Below are 23,583 nucleotides of genomic sequence, written 5' to 3'. Positions count from 1 at the left end.
GTCTCTCAAGGCTGTCCAGGGAGGGGAAGGTTTTGGGGGGGAAGACAGAGTTTTCCAGATGACTCAAACATTTGGATGGTGGCAGCAAAACCAGATCTAAGCTGGTAAGCTTAGGGCTTCTCATGCAGGTCCTCATATCTGTACTCTAAAGTCCAGAGTAGGGGTGAAACCTATGACAGGTTCCGGTTGCCATTTCAAAAGCAGGTCCTGTATAACGTTAGCAGATATCTTTTTTTAAAGGTGTTTATTAAAGCAATAATACCTTTCAAGAAGTAGAATTATTCTGAGACTCAAAATTGAACTGAGGGAAAGTTAAGCTTGAGAATGTATTTCATTTGTTGTTTAAAAAAAAGAGTTAAAAGAATATTATGTATTTAAAAAAAAATGAAATCCCTCAAAAGTAAGGAAAGAGGCAGATACATTATAATTAAATGAAAATTATAAAACAAAAGGTGGGTGAGGTGATATCTTTTATTGGACTAGCTTCTGTTGATGAGAGAGATGAGCTTTTGAGCTTACACAGAAGTTGGTCCAACAAAAGATATTACCTCTCCCTTCTTGTTTCTCTGATATCCTGGACCAACATGACTACAACAACATTTGCATATAACAAAGAATGTCATTACAGTTTAATTTGTATGCAACAAAAAGGTATTTCGGGGATTTGTAACACAATTATCATGTGGCAGTCCTGTTCGGGGTCACTAGAAGGGGATTTACCAGGCACATGGCATGCCTTGGGTTACATCACATTTTTTCTTTTTAAAAAGAAAACGCTGCTGCATTCAAAAAAAATGAAGGTACTTGGTGCATAAAGAAATCATCAAGAAAAATTTTGAGTGATTTCTTTTCTTTTCTTTTTTTTTTGCTCTTTGTGTGTACCCATTTGAAGGTCATTGTAATAAAACACGAAAGTTAAGAATGTAAGATGGTACTTTCTGAACATACTGCAGTAATTTTGCCATTTGTGCTGATCTCCCAATTAATTCTGTCCTACGAACTGTAATTTAACAATGCATTACTAATAACTAAGGAATCCAAAGACAAATTGGAGGATGACGTTAATGGCTTTGCGTGGCACAATTTTGTACTTTTACTTTTGAGGGGTTGCTCTTGGAGCCATTTAGGGTTGCATGCTAAAAATGCCTGCATTTTGGCATCTGTGTGCATGCTCTCAGCTCCAGAGTACAGAAAACTATCTGGGCAAAGTATTTTCTCTCAGAGTCAGGAATCGGTATTGGTTCTGTCAGTCTCTGAGAGTGGGCCAATTAGAATTGATAGTTTAACATATTTGTTCTGTAAGGGTCTCCCATGCTTATTTTGTATTTGACAAAGGAGTGGCACAATTGGTTAAAATTTAAATAAAAATGGACCTTTATCTTTTATAAGCCCCCTTCCCAATGTAATAGTAAAGTGTATAGATTCTATTATACAACTGTAACAACTATCCATGCATATTATCTTCTATTTATTCTTTGTTTGTAGTGAGGTCAATTGAGCATAATATATTGCATGTATTATCCCGTATAAGATTGTCTGCGCGCTCTCATTTATATGCAAAGTAGCTTGTAGCTTTTTTTAAAATGCTGCTGTACGTTGCGTAGATTGGTCCACTGAGCAACCCATAACTTCCCTCAGTAGATATTTTCTCCTGAGAAAGCATCACTTAATCTGAACTACCATTGTGACTAATTTTAGATGAGTTAATAACCTCATCAGATATCACTACCCTACTTTTTTCACAATGAACCTCTCATGTTGGAGAGCTCCACTGTTTTCCTGGCTTTTACTAGGGAGCAAGGGCTAATTGGAAAATGGGTGAGATGATGGGAATGGACTCTCTTGCTTATTTTTCAGGGATTTTGTAGTGTTCTAGAGCTTCTCTGGGATGAAAAGGTTTTTACAAGTCCTCTTTATTTTACCTTATACCCCCCTGCCTGCTCCTAGATGCTTCATTTTTATGACGCTAACTTCCTTTTTCAAATGTAACTTCGTAGTACTGATCCATGGGGAGACTCCCTCAATATTGTGAGTCTGCTTTACTCTGACAGAAGAGTGAGAGAATATGAACATGCGGCTCTTGGTGGATTATGTGTGCTGAGCATGTTGCCTCAAAAATGAATTGTACCTTAAACAATTTTTATGGTTTCTTAACAATTGGGATTTTGAGACCTCAGACTGGTTCCTTCTATGATGACCAAAATATTGTTGAAAGCTCAATGTACTTCATCCTTGTGACCCTTTCTACTGAGATTCAATTCCTATTATGATGATTTTTGGGTGGCTCTTTCTCCTCTAAGAATTAAAGTGAGACTCAATTCACAAAAGTCTCTAAGCAGTTGTATGTTGATAACATTCTCTCATTATTAACCGGATCTGCACCAGTGATCTGAAGGTATCCTGTATCTCTTTACCAATTCTGAACATGTCAGGTAGGATTATTGTATGGAAGATAATTGCCTATTCTTTGCAATGTCTAATATAAATGTCAGGATTTACAGCTTTTTTTGTTCTTGTAAGGCTTGTCACTTTAAAATGCCAAATATTATTAAATGCTATTTATATCACATACATTTGAACTTTAAAAATGAGACATTTCTCTAACTATGGATTTTTTTTCTGCAGTAACACAAAGTAGACAAGCTGGTGATAACTTTGTTGAATCATCCATTCTCAAAGCCATCCAAAAAGTTGACAGTGCAATTAACTCCACAAGAAGAAATTTGTTTTCGCAGTAAGAATTTATTTTATCTTTGCTCACAGAAACTGTTCATATTTTTATTCTGCTTAACTTCTGAGTGTTTTTAAATTACAAAAAAACCCCCCCAAAACCTAGCAACACAAGATTGGTGGGGTAATATCTTTTATTGGATCAACTTCTGTTGGCGAGAGAAACAAGCTTTTGAACTTACACGGAGCTTAAAAGCTTGTCTTTCTCACCAACAGAAGTTAATCCAATAAAAGATACTACCTCACCAACCTTATCTCTCTAATATCCTGGGACTAACACAGCTACAACAACTCTGCATTCAAAAATGTGTACTGTAATGAAGTTGTCACAACATATTTTTTCTTGTAGTCAGGACATGGTTTCTTAGCCCTGGTCTACAGTATGAGTTTAGGTCATATTTAGCAGCATTACATTGATTTAACCCTGCACCTATCTACAGGACAAAGCGATTTTTGTTGACTTAAAGGGCTCTTAAAATTGATTTCTGTACTTCTCCCCAACGAGGGGCTTAGCGCTGAAATCGATATTGTTGGGTCAAATATGCGGTAGTATTGGCCTCTGAGAGCTATCCCAGAGTGCTCCATTTTGACCGCTCTGGACAGCACTTTGAACTCAGATGCAGTAGTGCTACCGAAATATCAGGTCTACCTAGCTGAGAGCCAATTAACAGCCTGACAGGGATAAGGAAAAATGCTTTATTCTGCAGAAAAAGGAGAGCCTGTACCTTGGTACAAAAGACTCTGTCTTACACAAATTTCACAAACCTTTTATACACATTCAGACAAAGACCTTTGCGTGTTAACACTTGATTGGTAGGTTGTCAAGCCCCGCACTCTGTTATCAGTTCAGTAAAAACTGGTTTGAAGCAAGATTTCTCTGCTTTGAGGCAGAAAGGAAAAGACAGTTTAAAAGTTCAGGCTACTGTGTCCGTGAGCAGTACTATGCACTGCTCCCGCCCCATGGCTGCTCGTAAGCTATTGGGGGGGCCAGCCGCTAGCTTTCACAGTAGCCAGGTACACAGGAAAAGCCCTGGGAACTTTAGAATTTCATTTCCTGTTTGGCCAGCGTGGCGAGCTCATCAGCACAGGTAACCATGCAGTCCCAGAATCGCAAAAGAGCTCCAGCATGGACCAAACGGGAGGTACTGGATCTGATCACTGTTTGGGGAGATGAATCTGTGCTATCAGAACTCTGTCCAAAAGACAAAATGCCAAAGTATTTGAAAAAAATCTCCAAGGGCATGATGGACAGAGGCTACAACAGGGACCAGCAACAGTGCTGCATGAAAATTAAAGAGCTCAGTCAAGTGTACCAAAAAAAAACAGAGGCAAACAGCTGCTCCAGGTCAGAGCCCCAAACATGCTGCTTCTATGATGAGCTGCATGCAATTTTAGGGTGGGCTTCTACCACTATTTCACCCCTGTACATGGACACCTACAAGAGGGGAGTCTCATGCAAAAGGGATGAGGATTTGGGGGACAAGGAAGATGAAGAGGTGGAGGAGGAGGATAGTGCACGGCACGCAAGTGGAGAAACCATTCTCCCCGATGGCCAGGAACTGTTTATCACCCTGGAGCCAATACCCTCCCAGCTCTCCCAAGGCGGGCTCACGGACCATGAAGCCAGAGAAGGCACCTCTGGTGAGTGTACCTTTGTAAATATAATGCATGGTTTAAAAGCAAGCATATTTAATGATTAATTTGCCCTGAAGTCTTGGGATGCATTCCCGGCCAGTACATCCTGCAGTATGTGCAGAACCAGAACCTACAAAAGCAGGCGAGGAGGCGATGACAGCACAAACGCAATAGTGATGAGGACATTGACAGACTTCTTTCAAAGCACGGACCCTGGCAATTTGGACATCATGGTGGAAATGGGGCAGGTTCATGCCATGGAACCCTGATTCTGGGCCTGGAAATAAATCAGACTGCTGGGACTGCATAGTGTTGCAGGTCTGGGATAATTCCAGTGGCTGCGAAACTTTCGCATGCATAAGGGCACTTGCATGGAACTTTGTGACTTGCTCTCCTCTGCCCTGAAGCACAAGAATACCAAGATGACAGCAGCCCTCACAGTTCACAAGTGAGTGGTGATTGCCCTCTGGAAGCTTGCAACGCCCTCCTTTTAAATGGCCAATCCAACTGATGCTTGGTATGGGAAAGGAGGGTGCTGCTGTTTGAAACCATTTCCACATGTTATGAAGGTTGAAGAAGGTGAAAAACATTGGCTTACCATGGCTGCCTGCAAGCCAAATTCTCTTGCCTAACCTTGTGTGTGTGATCTCTCACACGAAACTGGCAGGCCCTCAATATAAGAGGCAAAATGTGACCTTGTACCAAAAGCACATGTGCTGTGTAATGTTAACATCTTGGTTCACTGTGAAATTCTACCCATTGTTCTCTAAAGTATCTTTTTAAATACTACTCTCCCTTTTGTTCCTCCCACTGCTGCAAATGTTTCAACGCTCCCACTACCATTTCCATCCCAGAGGCTAGCGCAGATAAGAAGGTGGAAAAAATGCACTTGCAATGAAATGTTCTCTGAGCTCATGCAGTCCTCTCACACTGAAAGAGCTCAGCAGAATGCATAGAGGCAAACAATGTCAGAGTCCAGGAATGCAAAAAATGAACACGAAGACAGGAGGGATGAGCAAGATGAGAGGTGACGGCAGTGCAATGAGAGGAGGCAGGATGCAATGCTAAGGCTACTGGGGGATCAAACTGATATGATCCACTGCTGCTGCCCCATGTAACTGCCCGCCCTCCTCCCCAAGTTTGATAGCCTCCTCACTCAGACACCCAAGAACGCGGGGTGGTGGGAGCTCTGGGCACCCAATCACTCCACCCCAGAGGACTGCCCAAGCAACAGAAGGCTGGCATTCAGTAAGTTTTGAAGTGCAGTGTGGCCTTGACCTTCCCTCCTCCCCATATCCACCACTGCACCCAGTGCTTCCCTCCTCTCCCACCCCTCCCGGGCTACCCTGGCAGTTATCCCCCTATTTATGTGATGAATTAATAAAGAATGCATTATTTTCAAACACTAATGACTTTACTGCCTATACAAGTGGTGATCGAAGGCAGGAGGGTGGTTGGCTTACAGGGAAGTAGAGTGAAGCAAGGGGGGTGGGTTTTCATCAAGGAGAAACAAACAGAACTGTCACACCATAGTCCGGCTAGTCATGAAACTGGTTTTCAAAGCTTCTCTGATGCGCAGCGTGCCCTGCTGTGCTCTTCTAATTGTCCTGGTGTCTGGCTGCATATAATCAGTGGCCAGATGATTTGCCTCAACCTCCCACCCCACCATAAACATCTCCCCGTTACTCTCACAGAGATTGTGGAGCACACAGCAAGCAGCAATAACAATGGGTATATTGATTTGGCTGAGGTCTGAGCGAGTCAGTAACATGTGCCAGCGTCCCTTTAAACGTCCAAATGCACATTCTACCACCATTCTGCACTTGCTCAGCCTATAGTTGAACAGCTCCTTACTACTGTCCAAGGTGCCTGTGTATTGCTTCATGAGCCATGGCACTAAGGGGTAGGCTGGGTCCCCAAGGATAACTATAGGCATTTCAATGTTCTCAGCAGTTATTTTCTGGTCTGGGAAGTAAGTCCCTTCCTGCAGCTTTCAAACAGACCAGAGTTCCTGAAGATGCGAGTGTCATGTACCTTTCCCAGCCATCCGATATTGATGTCGGTGAAACGTCCCTTGTGATCCACCAGTGCTTGCAGCACCATTGAAAAGTACCTCTTGCAGTTTATGTACTGGCTGCCAAGGTGGTCTGGTCCCAAGATAGGGATATGCATTCCGTCTATTGCCCCACCACAGTTAGGGAATCCCATTGCATCAAAGCCATCCACTATAACCTACACATTTCCCAGAGTCACTACCCTTGATAGGAGCTGCTCAGTGATTGTGCTGGCTCCTTGGATCACAGCAGCCCCCACGGTAGATTTACCCACTCCAAATTGATTCCTGACTGACCGGTAGCTGTTTAGCGTTGCAAGCTTCCAGAGGGCAATCACCACTCACTTGTGAACTGTGAGGGCTGCTGTCATCTTGGTATTCTTGTGCTTCAGGGCAGAGGAGAGCAAGTCACAAAGTTCCATGCAAGTGCCCTTATGCATGCGAAAGTTTCGCAGCCACTGGAATTATCCCAGACCTGCAACACTATGCAGTCCCAGCAGTCTGATTTATTTCCAGGCCCAGAATCAGGGTTCCATGGCATGAATCTGCCCCATTTCCACCATGATGTCCAAATTGCCAGGGTCCGTGCTTTGAAAGAAGTCTGTCAATGTCCTCATCACTATTGTGTTTGTGCTGTCATCGCCTCCTTGCCTGCTTTTGTAGGTTCTGGTTCTGCACATACTGCAGGATAATGCGTGAGGTGCTTACAATGCTCACAACAGCAGTGGTAAGCTGAGCAAGCTCCATGCTTGCCGTGGTATGGCATGAGCAGGAGAGCAGAGTTGCAGCGGAAGTGGTGGATGACAACAGATGCCACGAGAATAGATATTTATACAGAATGACGAGAGGACCTGCGAGGTGGATTCATGGCATCAGGAGAGCAGAGTTCCAGCGGAAGCAGTGGTTGTATGACAACGGTTAGCAGTCCTACTGCACCATCTGCTGAAAGCAGTATGGCATCTGCACAGAAAAAAGGCATGAAATGATTATCTGCCTTTGCTGTCATGGAGGGAGAGGCAACTGACCTGTACCCAAAACCTCCCGCAACAATGTTTTTGCCCCATCAGGCATTGGGAGCTCAACCCAGAATTCCAATGGGCAGCAGAGACTGCGGGAACTGTGGGATAGCTGCCCAAAGTGCAATGCTCCGAAAGTTGATGCTAGCCACGATACTGTGGATGCGCTCCACCAACTTAATGCACTTAGTGGGGACACACACAATCGACTGTATAAAGTCACTTCCTAAAAATCGACTTCTACAAATTCAACCTAATTTCCTAGTATAGACATACGCATAGTAGCAGTCATTATCAGTTAAGCTTTTGAAGGGAAGGTCCTGCTTCTCAACACTGAGCAAAGTCAGAAAACATATTTTTTAGTATTTCATCTTTTAGACCCATCTCTATCTATCACCTGGGCTCTCTATCACTATTCAACTGCCATCTGATTACTTTCTGTGGCTTACAGCTCTCTGAGTGCCTTCTTGCTAAGGGTTAACCTATCCAGGAACTCTGTAGCCAAAGCTTTGGGAACAGTAGGAAAGAACCAAACAGAACATCCATAAAAAGTTAGCTTAGCCTTTCCTCCTTCTCTACAGGACAGGAACAAAGTGTCTGGTCCCTGTGCTTCCTCTATTGTGCAATGCAGAGGGGAGTAAAGTTGTAGAAAAAGCAATTAAGTTATTAGAGGCTATTACTGCTGCAATGCAATACAGAAAAAGGGTTTGACAGTGCTAACCCTGAGAAGTTTTCATTCCTCTGTGAGCCTTAGGCTTTTGTTTTCTTGGTGAAATCACTATCTTATAATGCCCCCCATGAATGGACAGTAACTGTATTATATTTCTTTGGCATTTAAGTGTGGAAGGTAAAGGCAATAATATGTTGTTGCAGTGTAGCAGGACACTGGAGCTCCTTTTTTCTTGTCAGTCATAAAGTTCAGGTAAATTCAGTCTAATCTTTGAATTTTATGGTAGCTTTCAGCCATTCATGGGTGAATAGTAGGCTATCCCTTTATTTGGAGGGATATGTAATTGACACCGTTTTCTTTCTGAATGTGTTTTTCCTTTAACAAAAAGGAAATCAGACAACTAGTCCAGAAAGGATGATGAGGAGAAGGTAGCATGTTCTTTCCTTTAAAATGCCATAAATATCTCTTTATAAGTTGGCTTTGGAGAGTATGAGGGTCAGATGAGCAATAGTATTTTCTGTGATATCCCACTGTAGAGTAGTGTTAACACTCTTTGATTTCTTTGGCTTTGCTCTATAACATATACAAAACACCCAAATAAGGGGAGAAAATTAAATATTTTATTGCATGTAGGTTTCTACACACCATCACTTTAAGACTACTCTCTTGAAGCAGGCTATCTTCTTTGTGATTATTTTCAGATGTTGAATATCTACAGAGAAACTCTGGTCATATTTCTACACAGAAATTAGTTTTAATATATTGATTTCAATAGGTCCTTTTCATTTCTGCAGGCATCCCTGGACTCCAAATGGTCTGTTGGCTCAATTCCACTATCCACAGGATCCTTTCACTATAGAGACTGCAAGAGCAGGAGAGATTTTTGAGCAAACATTTCAGCTGATACAGGAGCATGTTAAACAGGGTCTGAATGTTGATTTTGATGGAATAGGTGAGTACCAGTAAAAGCTAGTATCTTTTCACTTTACAATGTGTTGCTGTATCTCACTGGTGAAATTTGACCTGCAATGTCATCTGACATTTATAGTGTTTTCCATCCAGAAGGCATTATACAAAGCATTATACATAGTGTAATGCACGCAGGGTTTATGCTACACCTAGGGTTGGGAAATAGCCATTCTATTCTAGTACCACTGCACAACTTAGGACAAGAAGTGAAAAACCATTTAGCTAGTTGAAACTATTGGGTGATTTTGGATATAACAAATTACCAGAGCTGGAAATTGACTGTAACACTGGACTTAACACTTCTACATTTTTGAAAAGTGCTTTAGTTACCACAAGTAATCAGGACCTTTCTTTTACTCTTGCGGAAGATGCCCCTTCCACAGGCACAGTTCCCCTTATATCATGGGGCTTTGGTTCAGAAATGACTTAAGGCAAAGGTGACATTTAATGAGTTTCTTATCAATCCCCCATAATGCAATGGGGAATTGCAGTAACAGAAGAACCGTCTTTCAAATGAGAAATTATAAGGATAAGGAAACATTCCTACCCAACTTCTGTATTAATGTGCTTACAGTGGTTGAAGCAATTTTCTTTGTATTCACTTGTCTATATTTCTTTGCCTGCAATTAATTTTTTTAATCCTTTTTGATATTGTCATGCTGTTCTAGTGTGAGTTGCTCTTTGTTTTTCTTCAGAATTCCATCTCTTTCTACTGACTATATTATTAATTCACATTTCTTTTTTTAATATTATCAAATTCATCTTGTCTTGTCAATGAAGGAGTGTGACCTTTAGGGTTACTATTTCAAAAAAAATACAAAATCTTCTATTATATCACAGCGTTCTTCCATTTTAGCATGTCAGTTGCTATTGCAATATAAAAAATCAGCAAGCAGTATAAATTATGACTATGGCTGCAAGTTTGTCACAGAGGTCGCAGAAGTCACAGATTCTGTGACTTTCCATAACTTCCATGAAATTCCACAACTGCAGCGACCCGTGTGGCTTACACCAGGACTTCCCGAACAATTGGCACCCTGGAAGCAGCCAGAAGCAGGTCCATCTCCTAGGCGGGAAGGCCAGGAGGCTTCACGCACTGATCTCGCCCACAGGCAGCACCCCCCAGCTCCCATTGGCCATGGTTCCCAGCCAATGGGAGTGCGGAGCCAGCGCTCAGGGCGGAACCCTGTGGTTCCTTCATCCTCCAAGAGCTGGACCTGCTAGCCGCTTTTGGGGCACTGCGTGGTGCCAGGTCATGTAGGGACTAATCTGCCTTAGCCCTGCAACTCCGCCGACCAGACTTTTAATGGCCCAGTTGGCGGTGCTGACCGGAGCCTCCAGCATCCGTTTTCGACCAGGCGTTCTGATCGAAAACCAGACACCAGGCAAACCTCGCCCGGAGCAGCGGCCCCAGGGTGGCCACACCAGCCACTACTCGGCAGGTCCAGGTAGCTGGCCCTGAAACCCCACAGAGCAGTGACTGGTGGGGCTGGACCCGAGGCCCCCCAGTGCAGCAGGGCCAGGGCAGCTAAGATTTAGTCAGAGGTGCGTATAGTAAAAGTAATTACTTCTCATGATTTTACTAAAAATACTCCTGACTAAATCTTAGCATTAATTATGGCACAATAGCACAGAATAACCAAAAATGTTGTATCCCTTCAAAAAGAGGAAGAGAATGAATATTATAGACACCAGATTCTGTCTTCTAGCTTGTAAACTCAGATATGTCCAAAACTGGTGGTGTCCAAAACCCACTCACTGCTTGTTAAAAGCTATTATAATGTACCCAAAATTGTTCATGGAGATACTATGTTTTTATTGCTTGCATGCAGTACCAATAATATAACTGTCTTTATTTTCTGCACAATCCATACCTGAAGGAAAACCCTATGGTCAAAGAGCCCTTGCTGAGCCTGAATCCTAAGCATGAGCCTAAATCCTAAAAATGTATAAGTCAGATTCCTCTTAGTACACTTTAGACATATTTGTCTACATTTTATTTCCAACATTTTATATGCATCTTGAAACCTGATGATATGCATAATGTTAATTTCTAAATACGTAAATGTTCACAGTAACACAAATCTCCAAGAGCTGGTTTCCACTATAATGACCAGAATTTAGGAAGTTTGAGGACAATATCCCCAGTTTTTTGCCCATGTCCTCAGAAAGTTATAGAAAACAAGTTCCTCTACTAGTCTCGCAGTGTTTGAAAGAGATACCAGCCAGGAGCTAGGTTAAAAATTTAGGGCTGAAATTTGAAGATAACAGCTGTCGCCTAGAAGCATTACTTTAATTTAGAAGGGCAAATCCTTCACACCTCTTTTCAGCTTTAGAGACAGTCTTAAATTATCTTCACTGAAAGGGATAAAACCCACACTTAGGAAAAAATGGAAATGAGATTTGCAGAGTAACCTAAAGGATGATCAATACAGTCAAAGAGTAAGAATTCAGACTCTGTTAAAGTATACAGATTTTATTTTGAATTTAATTTTACAAATGGCTCTTTGGAGTATAATGATGACAGATGCACTCACTCAAATATTTTTTCCCACACAAATCCCTCATAATTGGGCTTTGCTTAGTAACTAAGTGAGGGTCAGGGAGAGATGGACTTTACTCCACAAACCACAGGTAGCAATACAGCTCCTCCTTGGCTGTTGCTCTAATCCTTTGGCGGCAATATTCGTTGTGACCCTACTGTACCAGCTGGGCTTTAGAAGTTTTTGGCAACTGGATCCAGATATTTTCTGACCATATGGTCATCCCCTTAGCCCATTGTGGTATGTGTGGAGCTGGTTAAGAGCTCACGGCAGGACTAAGTATTATCTAGACCATCTGTAACAGGTGTCTATCAAACCTGCTCTTAAAAATACCCAATGAGGGAGATTCCGCAACCTCCCTGGGCAATTTATTCCAGTGCTTAACCACTCTGACAGTTTGGAACTTTTTCCTAATGTCCAACTTAAACCTCCCTTGCTGCAATTTAAGCCCATTGCTTCTTGTTCTATCCTCAGAGGTTAAAAAAACACACAATTTTTATCCCTCCTACTTGTAACAACCTTTTATGTACTTGAAAACTGTTATGTCCCCTCTCAGTCTTCTCTTCTCCTGGCTAAACAAGCCCATTTTTTTCAGTCTTCCCTCATAGGTCATGTTTTTTAGACTTTTAATCATTTGTGTTGCTCTTCCCTGGACTTTCTCCAGTTTGTCCACATCTTTTCTGAACTGTGGTGCCCATAACTGGACATAATACTCCAGCTGAGGCCTAATCAGCGCAGAGTAGAGCGGAGTAATTACTACTTGTGTCTTGCTTACAATACTCCTCTAATACATTCCAGAATGATGTTTGCTTTCTAGCAACGGTGTTATGCTGTTGATTCACTAGCTGAATATGAGTCATTATGTCCCCCAGATCCCTTTCCATAGTATTGCTTTCTTGGCAGCTATTTCCCATTTTGTATATGTGCAACTGGTTGTTCCTTCTTAAGTGGAGTACTGTTCATTTGTCTTTATTGAATTTCATGCTATTTACTTCAGACCATTTCTCCAGTTTGTCCAGATCATTTTGCATTTAACCCTATCCTCCAAAGCACTTGCAACCCCTCCCAGCTTGGTATCATCTGCAAACTTTATAAGTATACTCTCTATGCCAGGGGTCTCAAATACACGGCCCATTGAGTTATTTCCTGCAACTGCCAAGCTCCCCTCCTGCGCTGCCCCCCTCCACCCCAGCGCGCCATGTCCCCACTCCTAGGGGCAGGGAGGGAGCAGAGTTGGGGTGGGGACTTTGGGGAAGGGCATGGATTGGGGTGGGGGGAAGGATGGGAAGAGGCAGGGCAGGGGCGGGGCGTCATGGAAAGGGTGGAGAGGTGTCAGTGATGCGGCCCTCGGGCCAATGTACTAGCCTCATGTGGCCCTCATGTCATCTGAGTTTGAGATCCCTTCTCTATGCCATTATCTAAATCACTGATGAAGATATTGAACTGAACCGGACCCAGAACTGATGCCTGCAGGACCCAACTTATTATGCCCTTCCAGCATGACTGTGAACCACTGATAACTACTCTCTGGGAACAATTTCTAACCAGTTATGCACCCACCTTATAGTAGCTCCATCTAAGTTGTATTTCCCTAGTTTGTTTATGAGAAGGTCATGTGAGACAGTATAAAAAGCTTTACTAAAGTCAAGATATACCACATCTGCCACTTCCCCTCATCCACAAGGCTTGTTACCCTGTCAAAGAAAGCTATGAGATTGGTTTGACAAGATTTGTTCTTGACAAATCCGTGCTGACTGTTACTTATCACCTCATTATCTTCTAGGTTTTTGCAAATTGATTTCTTAATTATTTGCTCCATTATCTTTCCGGGTATGGAAGTTAAGCTAACTGGTCTGTAATTCCTCAGGTTGTCCTTATTTTTCTTTTTATAGATGGGCACTATATTTGCTCTTTTCCAGTCTTCTGGAATGTCTCCTGTCCTCCATGACTTTTCAAAGATAATTGCTAATGGCTCCGATATCTGCTCAGTCAGCTCCTTGAGTATTCTAGGATGCATTTAATCAGGCCCTGGAAATTTGAAGACATCTAACTTGTTTAAGTCATTTTTGACTTGTTCTTTCCCTATTTTAGACTCTGATCCTACCTCATTTTCACTGGCATTCACTATGTTAGATGTCCAATCACCACCAACCTTCTTGGTGAAAATCGAAACAAAGAAGTCATTAAGCACCTCTACCGTTTCCACATTCTCTGTTATTGTCTTCTCCCTGTGATACAGCAGGCCCAGGGAGTAGGGATAGAGGGGAAATATGTAAGCCTTAGGCTAATTAGGGAGTGGTTTCCTGTAGACTAGGGAGGATTGCTACAGGTTAATTGAAGCACCTGTAGTCAATTAAGGCCATGTCAGGAACCTAATAAAACCCCCTGCTTCAGACAGTCAGGGGAGGAGGAGGAAGGAGAGTGGACTGGAGCTTGGAGGTGTGTTGTGAGATTTGAAAGACCAGAAAACCAAAGTAAGGAAGACCGTGCCCCAGCAGGGCAGGGAGATTACCCCCTACTCCCAAGTGTCTAAGTACTGAGGATAACTCCTCCTAAGGGAGGAAAGAGGGTAAGAAACCCACTGGGGTTGTGAGGAGCTAGGACTCAGAGCGAGGAGCAAACCCAGATCTTCCCCCGCTTCCCTCCTCTGCCATCTTCCTGGGCCACTAGCGGGGCCCTCGGTGCCTAAGAGCAGGGGCAAGGGGTGGTGTCTTAGTCCCCCCACTCCGAAGAAAAGCGCGGGACCCACCATATGAACTTTTACCATCTTGTCACACCCCTCATTGAGTAATGGGCCTACCCGATCCTTGATCTTCCTCTTGCTTCTAATGTATTTGTAGAATTTTTTTTTTGTTACCCTTTATGTCCCTGGCTAGATGGATCTCATTTTGTGCCTTGGCCTTTCTAATTTTGTCCCTACATACTTGTGTTATTTATTTATATTCATCCTTTGTAATTTGACTGAGATTCCATTGTTTTTGCAGGACTCTTTTTGAAGTTTTAGATCATTGAAGTTCACCTGGGAAGGTGCAGTCCCCTGACTGTTGTGGGTTTCCTTCACTATGCAGTGAAACTACCGAAAGGAAAGCCTTAGGTGAATTTCACCCATACAGAGCTGAGTAGAAAAATACTCACCTTAACTGTTTCCCTGAATTTTATTACTTTGACTCACCAGGAGTGCTGAAAAACACTTCGAGTCATTGTAACAAATCAAGGCACTTTGTGAATAATGTAAAAGGTGATAAAAGTGCATCTGGGTGGCAGAAGACAAGAGGGAGCTGGCGCATGTGTTTAATGAGGCGGCAGTTCACTATGCTAAGAGCTTGTTCTAGTCCAAGAAATGCAGAAACATGATAGCATGCTGCTAGCACTTGACTAATGGAATCCTTTTAGCAAACTTGTAATCTCTTGCTCTCTGTAAACAATGATACTTCTTGTTGTATTTGCTTTGCTTGCCTAAAACACACTTTCTGTTTTCTCCACTTGGTTTATTTTTTTCCATGGCATTGAGCACTGTTGTGCCTCGAATTCTTTATGAAGAATGAGTGCAGGAAGGGTTATGTACAAAATTCCTTTTCAGCTTTTACATGGCAAAGATGGTATGGTATGGTATGGATTTTTTTTTTTTTCCCACATAGTCATAGTTACAAGGCTAACTGCCCTCTTTCCTGGTCTCTCTGTGAGCATGCAATTCAGGTCTTGGGTATCTTGGCCTTATCCATCTTGGAGTGCAATTCTATCTTTTAGACTGGAATCTGGATACAGCAGGTCATCTGTGCCAACCATGATTACTGAATAGGCCCCAGTAGATTTCTGCATTTCTTCCCTTCTGGAGCCTGTAACCAGTGATTTAGAGAATAACAGCCTTCTTAGGGTTATTAGAAAATGCAGCAAAGCATTACAGAGAGTGATTTCAAAGTCATAAACAGGTTGTCCAAATATTTAGTCTCATGCAACCTTTCACTACAAGCTAAGTTAGATGGGCTCCCCATTTGAGTTACAGAAAAAAAAAGCCAAAACCAACATAAGCCTTTTTGGAAATCCAGGCACTGTTGAGACTGAGCCAAGTGTCAGTTTATCCCTCAGACTGTGTTCACTAGTCTATTGTCTACTCTCCTCTGACATGCCAACACACCATCTTAGAAATCCATTCCATAAACTCTATTTTGGGATACAGATCAGCATTTACCACTGAGCACCCCCACATTCATCTCTCATATAAGAGTTTGTGAGTTTTCAGAATGTCTGTGACACAGTTAGAAAGAGAGAGATTAGTGGTGGATATATAAACATGTAATTTCTAGAACATTGATTCAAGTGCACCTCAAGTTCATAGAGACCGAACACCATTCGAATCTATCAGTTCTTCTCATTGACCTAGTGCTTTCAGTCCAGTTCCTGGTGAACATATATCCATATCAAACAACCCACGGTTACAACTGGCACTAGGTGGCTCTCTTGTTTGCAGCCTCAGAGAATGGCTTAATGTGCATGATGATATTGGCTAGCTAGAATGTCATTTTTAGATTCTACTTTGGAACCCAGTCCAGATGTGGATGGTCAGGTCAAATATGTTAGTAAGTAAGGTGGTGAGAAGAAGTTTACATGGTCTATTCATCTGTTCTTTTATTTTAAGTACCTTGTAGGTCTATGCTTTTTGTATCCCTTTGAAATTGTTATATTTGTATGGTGCCACCCACTCTCAAGCTTCCAGCTCCAGGGCTGTAGCCTGGTGTGGGTGGATACTCATGTCTCTCTCCTTTCTGTCCAGGATATTTCCAGGCTGCACAGTTCTCTGCCTTCACTGTGTTGTTCCCAGCAGAGGCAAACTGACCAAGCATTCCTGCTTGCTTTCTCTTCGGAGATGGACACAAAGAATTGTCAACAGTTATAAGTTACCACACAGTTCTTTCTATGCAAGCCTATTTTACTCTTCTGATAAAAGCAATATAGAGAATACATTTAAAAACAATAGAAGAACCTACATCCATTCTAATAAGCGTACCAGATATCACATCAATCAAAGGAGTCTTTCCAAACATCACCCAAAGGGTTTCTTTTGTGGTGATAAATTCATTACAGCTTCAGCTCTGAATAAGCACCCTAAAATATGTTTAGTCCACACTTTATACAGTTATGGGTTCTTTGAGCTGGGTTTTTCAGAACCAGGTAATTAGTAGACAATGGTTTTTCCTTTTCAGGGCATAGCTTCAAAAGGATGGATTTGAAGTGGGTTATTTGCATTCCCCTTACTCCCAATTACTTCCTAGTATAGCCTCCTCACAGATATTGTTCCAGAAAGCCCTTTGAAGTTCCTAGTACCTTCCAAAGATTTGCATTATTTAGTTTCCTACATACATACAGTGACATGTACACAATTGCATTTGTAATACAATGGGCCTCAAAGGTATTAAACCTAATTCAATAAGGTTTTATTTAATTCAGTAATGTTAATTCAGGATATTGTCAGTTTTTCACAGGAGGAAATATGAGTAGCCAATTTTGCATCAGGTTGGGCAAGAGTGTGTGCGCATTGGGGGGTAGGATGGTTGGCCATTTCCTCTGCCTTAAAGATGGTACAGATCTCTGAAATATGGCATGAGGCAATGGTAATTACCATTCCAAAGCCTGGGAAGCCCACAAATGAAGTGGCAAACTCTAGGCCAGTTTCTCTGCTATGCATGATGTATAAACTTCTTGAACGCATCATCCTTAAAAGAATACACCCTTTTACTGAGCCAATTATCCCTGTCGAACTGGCAGGCTTCCAGCCAAAATGTAGTTGTTGCGACCAAGTTCTGGTACTCAGAACTCACATTTAGGCTGTCAGAAAAAACTAAAGACTGGCATAGTATTTGTTGACCTGTTGTCTGCATATGACACTATATGGATTAAGGGTCTGATGCTGAAACTTGAAAAAATTATGCCTTGCTACCAAACACTTTGCTTTCTGTGGTCCATGCTGAGTAACAGACACCTATGGGTGTACCTGGGTAATAAGATCAGCTCACCGTGTACCATAAACAATCTACCACAATTCTCTGTACTGACACCAATGCTTTTTAATATTTCCATAAGTGGCATGCCTCCAACTAAATTATTAAAATGTGGGTATGCAGATGATTTTGCCATGACAATCCAAGCAGCAAGCCTCCATGACATTGAGAAAGCATTAACTGAGGACCTCCAAACTATGGAACAATATTCTGGAAATGGAAGCTGAAACTAAACCCTGGAAAAACAATAGGAAGTGCATTTCATCTTGATAATAGGAATGCCAAAAACACACAAAGTAACTTTCTGTGGTAAAAATGTGCAACATAATTACAGGCCAACATACTTCGGAGTGGAACTCGACTGCATCCCTACCTTTCATGATCACCTTGAGAAGGTAACTGCAAAGATAAAAATGAGAGCCAACATAATTTAGAAACTAGCAGGTACAACCTTGTGTGCATCAGCCTCAGCGTTGCGAAGATCTGCAATACTACTTGTATATTTGGTAGCTGAATATTGTTCACCCATATGGAGCAGATGCAGCCACGCATGACTTGTTGACACCCAGCTGAATACAGTGATGCCATGTGTCACTGGAACCCTTAAGTCGACACCAATGCCATAGCTACATGTTCTTTTTAACTTCACTTCCCCACTGATATGCCGAATTGCTGAAATGCTCTGTGAAGCTCAGCAAATCCAGGAAAACAGATGTCTTCCTATCCACCAAGACCTCAACAATGCTCCCCCCCCCAAATGTCTTAAGTCTTGCAAGCCTTTCTGGGAACATCTGCTTTGCCTCATGCAATTGGACTATGATCAGAGAAGGTTTGGAAAGCAGATTGGGCTAAACAAGACTTAAAAAATAAGCACCTTGTGCTGGATCCCATGCAGAAGGTTCCTGGGTTCAATCTTCCACAGTCATCTTGGTCAACTCTGTTCCGAATCCAAACCAATCATGGTAGATGCAGACATCTAATGCACAAATGGAAAATCAAGGACTCCCCAGCATGTGAGTGTGGTTCCCCGTGACAAACCATCAAACATATTATTATCTACCACTCCATTTATGAATATGAAGGAGGCATTACTGCAATAAATTCTGCTGCTTCTGATGTAGCCATTTGATTCGATGAAGTTCAGGTGAAATTGTAGTTGCCACACCAACCATATGGAAGAAGTGGTGGTGAAGGATTTAACTCAGTGACTTTGCTCCCGAGTTTCAGAGAGAATGTGGAGGAGCTCAAGGCTTCAGCAGGTGGTGCTGGGGCCTAAATTGGAGGACTTTGATGGCACAGCAGTATCTCCTGAAGTGTAACTGTCCATGTCTGTATCCTCATTACTGCTTAACGCAAGAATACAAATTTATAATTCTCTGGCTCTTCCTTCAATATAATAATTATTAGAATATAAGGATGGCCATGCGGGGTCACTCCAATGGTTCTTCTGAGAGTGGCTGGAGCCAGATGCTTCAGAGCAGGCACATGGCCTGTCGGGGTAATCTGTTGGCGGACTGCAAGACAGTGTTTACATTGACCATCCCTAGGCATGGCTGCTGCAGTTGCCCACCACTACTTCAGAAAGAATGAACAGAACAGGGCAATTATCAAGTGAGCCATCCTCTGTCATCCAGTCCCAGCTTCTGACAGTCAGTGGCTCAAGGACCTCCAGAATATGCAGTGAGGTTCCTGACCATCTTGGCTACTAGCCATTGATAGACCTATTTCTCCTAATTCTATTTTGAATCCAGTTATACTTTGGTTCTTCACAATATCCCCTGGCAGTAAGTTCCACAGGTTGACTCTGTGTTGTATGAAGAAGCATTTCCTTATGTTTGTTTAAAACATGCTATCTATTATTACTATGTAATAACATGTGAAATTAATGTTAAAATTAAAGTCATGATTGTCCCTTTGGCCTCTCACTGGGTAGGGGTTTAGGGGGCTTCAAAGTAAGGAAAGGACAGGAATTCCGAATTCTGTTATTTCTATGGATCCATGGGGGATGGAACACCTGAGATTGATTGGAGGCTGGATCTATCTGATGTGGGCAGCTGGTCCTCTTTTCTGTTCCTCTGTTCTCCTTTTCCCATTGGAAAGAGACTTCTTTAAGAGCCCTGCTGTCACTGACTCTGTGTACATGATTTATATATATGGTATTATATGATATTGTTCTGGATGAGGGGTGAACCATACCTGTGATCAGTCTGTGGGCACTTCTTTTCAGCAAAAGGCCTGAACCAGAGTTATAGAATTCAAGGTCAGAGGGGGCCACCAGGTCATCTAGTCTGGTCTCCTGTACATCACAGGCCATCAACACCACCCAGCAACTACAAACCCAACAACCAAAATTAGACCAAGGTATCACAGCCCTCAGGAGACTAAACTATTGTATGCCACAGGCAGAGAATAGGAAGGACTGAAGTGCATCCAGATGATCTTGGAAAGCAACCCTCACCTCATGCTGCAGAGGAAGATGAAAAATCCCCAAGGTCACTGCCAATCTGACATGGGTGAAAATTCCTTCCCAACCCCACATATGGCTATCAAATACATGCTGAGCATCTGAGAAAAAACAAGCTAGCCAAGCACATGAGAGAGCGAATTCTCAGTACCACCTCAGAATACCGGCTCACCTCATCCAGTGTCCTGTCTCCCACTGTGGCCATCTTTGATGCACTTCTTTCAGATTTGAATCCCATGATTCACCACACTTTTCACTGGACCACCAGATTCTAGCACCCTCTATTTACCAAACATATGACCTCCATGGGGTCCAACTAGGTTTGACATCTGCTCTAGAATTTCCAGTGACAGAGAACAAAGCTTGATTTATTTATTTATAGCAGCATAAGAATCAGAGAGAAAAGGGTAAAACAAAAGAAAAGCCTTCATACATATTGTCTTACATAAACTTGGCTGTCCCTTGAAAGTTTTAGGTAGGTCCTCACTTATCCCTAGTGCCTCAGCAACTGGGGACCGTGTTACAATCAGTTTCTCTGCAACTCCTCTGGCTCTCCTCTCCTCCAAGGCTCAGCTTTTTAACTGCTTCTCCAACCTCTTTGTTTGAAAGTTCCATCATAAAAAAAACCCCTTCGTTTTAAGCTGGAGACTTTCTACCCTCCGTCCCTCTGAACTAGCCACACCCAATTCCACACCTTCAGAGGTAAGAGTCAAAGGAATTATTGTCCAATGGGCATATGAATATGGCTATTTGAACCCAGTAGCTTTTGTATCTGAAGTTAAAAGCTAGCTCAAACTGATTTAACCCTTTAGCCAGAAACACCATTAACCACCAAGCCCATAGACAGATATAAAATTAATACAGAGCAATATGGATAACTCCCACATTCTCCACAAATATACATTGTCTATCTTTTTTAAAACACTAGATTGGGTGACTGATGTTACCCATCATTGGTATTTCTTGTACAGAGCCTGTGACATCAGATAGGATTTAGCAAAAGTGTTGGGTGGTATATTAAACAAACTAGCCATAAGAAACACTAAAGATTTGAGATTTGCTGTTATCAGTGATCACATTCTGTGCTTAATTTTTTATATTATTATTGTTATGCTCTTACAAATAAAAGACAATTTCCTTCCATATTCGCAGCCTTTGATGCCATTTTGTTTTCATACTCCAAATGTAATAAGTGGATGAAACTTCTTGTGCAATGCTTTTGTATAGGAGCCAAATGTTCAGCACTTGTTGTGTTTTTTTCCAGTAAGAAGTTGTTTCAGCTATTTTTTTTCTCAGAGCTAATAACAAGTATATTTACTATAAAACCAATCTTTTCTTTGAGTTTTTCATGTTATTTTTTAATCTTTAATATAGAAGATTCAGAGGGGTAACAACTTTGCATGTGCTGATGGAATCTGAACTTCTAGTTCAAGGATTATGTGTTTTTCCCATACAGGGTAGTTAATATCAGAACATAATAAGCAAATTGTTATTTTATCATTTTATTCCAGGTAATTTGCTCCAGAGCACTCTTCCTCTCATTTACCTTAGAGTATATTCTTTACTGCTATTGTTTTAAATTATAATTTAAGTGCAATTCATCTACACCATTCATATTCACATACAGTAGGGATGCATCCATGTAATCATTATTGTATTTTGAAAGAATTGGTCCCACTAGATAACTATTTGTTACATGTTGTCACTCCATTATATCATAACTTGGAGTTAACAGAGGCAAAGAAAGTTTGAGGTGTATTCCTTTCCAACCCAGCATGTGAGACATTACCAGTTTCCCTACCTCTCACATGGTTAATCTGGGGCAGGGATATAAATGGAAAAGGGAAGCTGTTGCAGACATGGCTAACTCATAGACACTAATGTCAAAACAGGCGATCATGATTATCTAGTCTGATCTCCCATAAGTTGCAGGACACAGAACCTCATCCACCTACTCCTGCAATAGTGCTATAACCTCTGGCTGAGTTTCTGAAGTCCTTGTTGGGATTCCCTCTGAGACCTCTCTCCACTCAGTTTCCCAAGAACTCTGTTCAACTCCAGCCTTTGTCACTCAGGTATCTTTATATGGCATACAGCCATGCTACACTGAGTTGATCAGACTCAAACATGGGGAATAGGTGCAGGATACGTCACAGCACCAAAGTTACACAGAAACCCTCTCCTCTAATGGTTGGAAACTTTCATCTAATGTCAAGCCTAAACTTGTTGATGGACAGTTTATATTCATTTGTTGTTGTGCCAACATTGGCCATTAACTTAAATAACTCCTCTCCCTCCCTCATGCTAATCCCTCTGATGTATTTATAGAGAGCAATCATATCTCCCCTCAGCCTTCTTTTTGTTAGGCTAAACATGCCAAGTTCCTTAAGTCTCCTCTCATATGGTAGGTTTTACATTCCTCTAATCATCCTAGTAGTCCTTCTCTGCATCTGTTCCACTTTGAATTCATCTTTCTTAACATGGGAAACCAGAACTGCACCCAGTATTCCACATGAGGTCTCATCAGTGCCTTGTATAATGGTAATAATACTTCCTTGTCTCTACTAGAAATACCTCACTCGATGCATCCTAGGATTTCATTATCCTTTTTCACAGCCATTTCACATTAGCAGCTCATAGTTACCCTGTCATCAACAAATACACCCAGATCTTTCTCCTACTCTGTTGCTTTCAGTTGGTACATACCCAATTTGTAGCAGAATATAACTGTGACATACCCATGGTACAGTCCAGACTAATGAGTAGACATATCACCCCTGCCCTCTAAGCTGGGGTTCCCTTTACATTGCTTTGCAGGTGTAGCCTCCAGCTTGGACTTCTCACAAACAGCCTCTAGCTATGTCTATCTGTGTGTTGCAGCCAGCCAGCCACACCTTGGCTTTTACTAGCCTTAGTTATAATGCAAGGTGACCTCAATAAACTGTCTTAAATTTTCTCCCAGAAATAAGTCCTGTACTGTGCAGTCCTCTCCAGGACAATAGAAGTATTATTAAGTTAAGTCCATTATTATAAGATAATACTATGCCATCTTACTAGTTCTTCAGACATTTCAATTTAAACACACTGGATTAGATAAAACAATAAAATAAAATTATTAACTACAGAGGGATAGATTTTGAGTGAATACAAGTAATGAGGCATAAAAGTCAGAAACGGTTACAAGAAAAATAAAGATAAAACACAACTAATGTCTAATTTACCAAACTATGTTAAAGTCAAAGCAAAGTTTTTCTCTCCATATGCTTTCAACATTCTTACTGGTTAAACTTCTTAGGCCAGGACCCCTTCTTCTGTTTAATGACTGCTTCCTTTGTCCCATTTTGTTCAGTGAATCAGTGGACAGAAAGGGAGGAAGAGAGGGGGTGCCTTAGGGTGTCTTTTTATAGTTTGTTGCCTGTTTTGAGAAGCATTTCCAGCTGGGAGAAAGGTAACAGGCAGCCTGTGTGGAAGGCAACTCCATGCTGTTTCTTTGCTAAGATGTAAATA

The 23,583-nt window shown here is 41.8% G+C and overlaps 1 protein-coding gene across 1 annotated transcript in view; it reads left to right on the top strand.

Annotated features, from left to right (window-relative positions):
* The window catches only part of PXDNL (peroxidasin like), a 304,433-nt gene that overhangs the window by 218,253 nt on the left and 62,597 nt on the right, over positions 1 to 23,583 (top strand). The window contains 3 exon segments of the mRNA XM_050941930.1: positions 2,626 to 2,734; positions 8,899 to 9,056; positions 9,278 to 9,279. Coding sequence (XP_050797887.1) covers positions 2,626 to 2,734; positions 8,899 to 9,056; positions 9,278 to 9,279 — 269 coding nt within the window.

This window comes from Gopherus flavomarginatus, chromosome 2 (assembly GCF_025201925.1).
Source record: "Gopherus flavomarginatus isolate rGopFla2 chromosome 2, rGopFla2.mat.asm, whole genome shotgun sequence".
NCBI classification, from domain to species: domain Eukaryota; kingdom Metazoa; phylum Chordata; order Testudines; family Testudinidae; genus Gopherus; species Gopherus flavomarginatus.
This window is presented reverse-complemented; position numbering and strand designations above follow the sequence as displayed.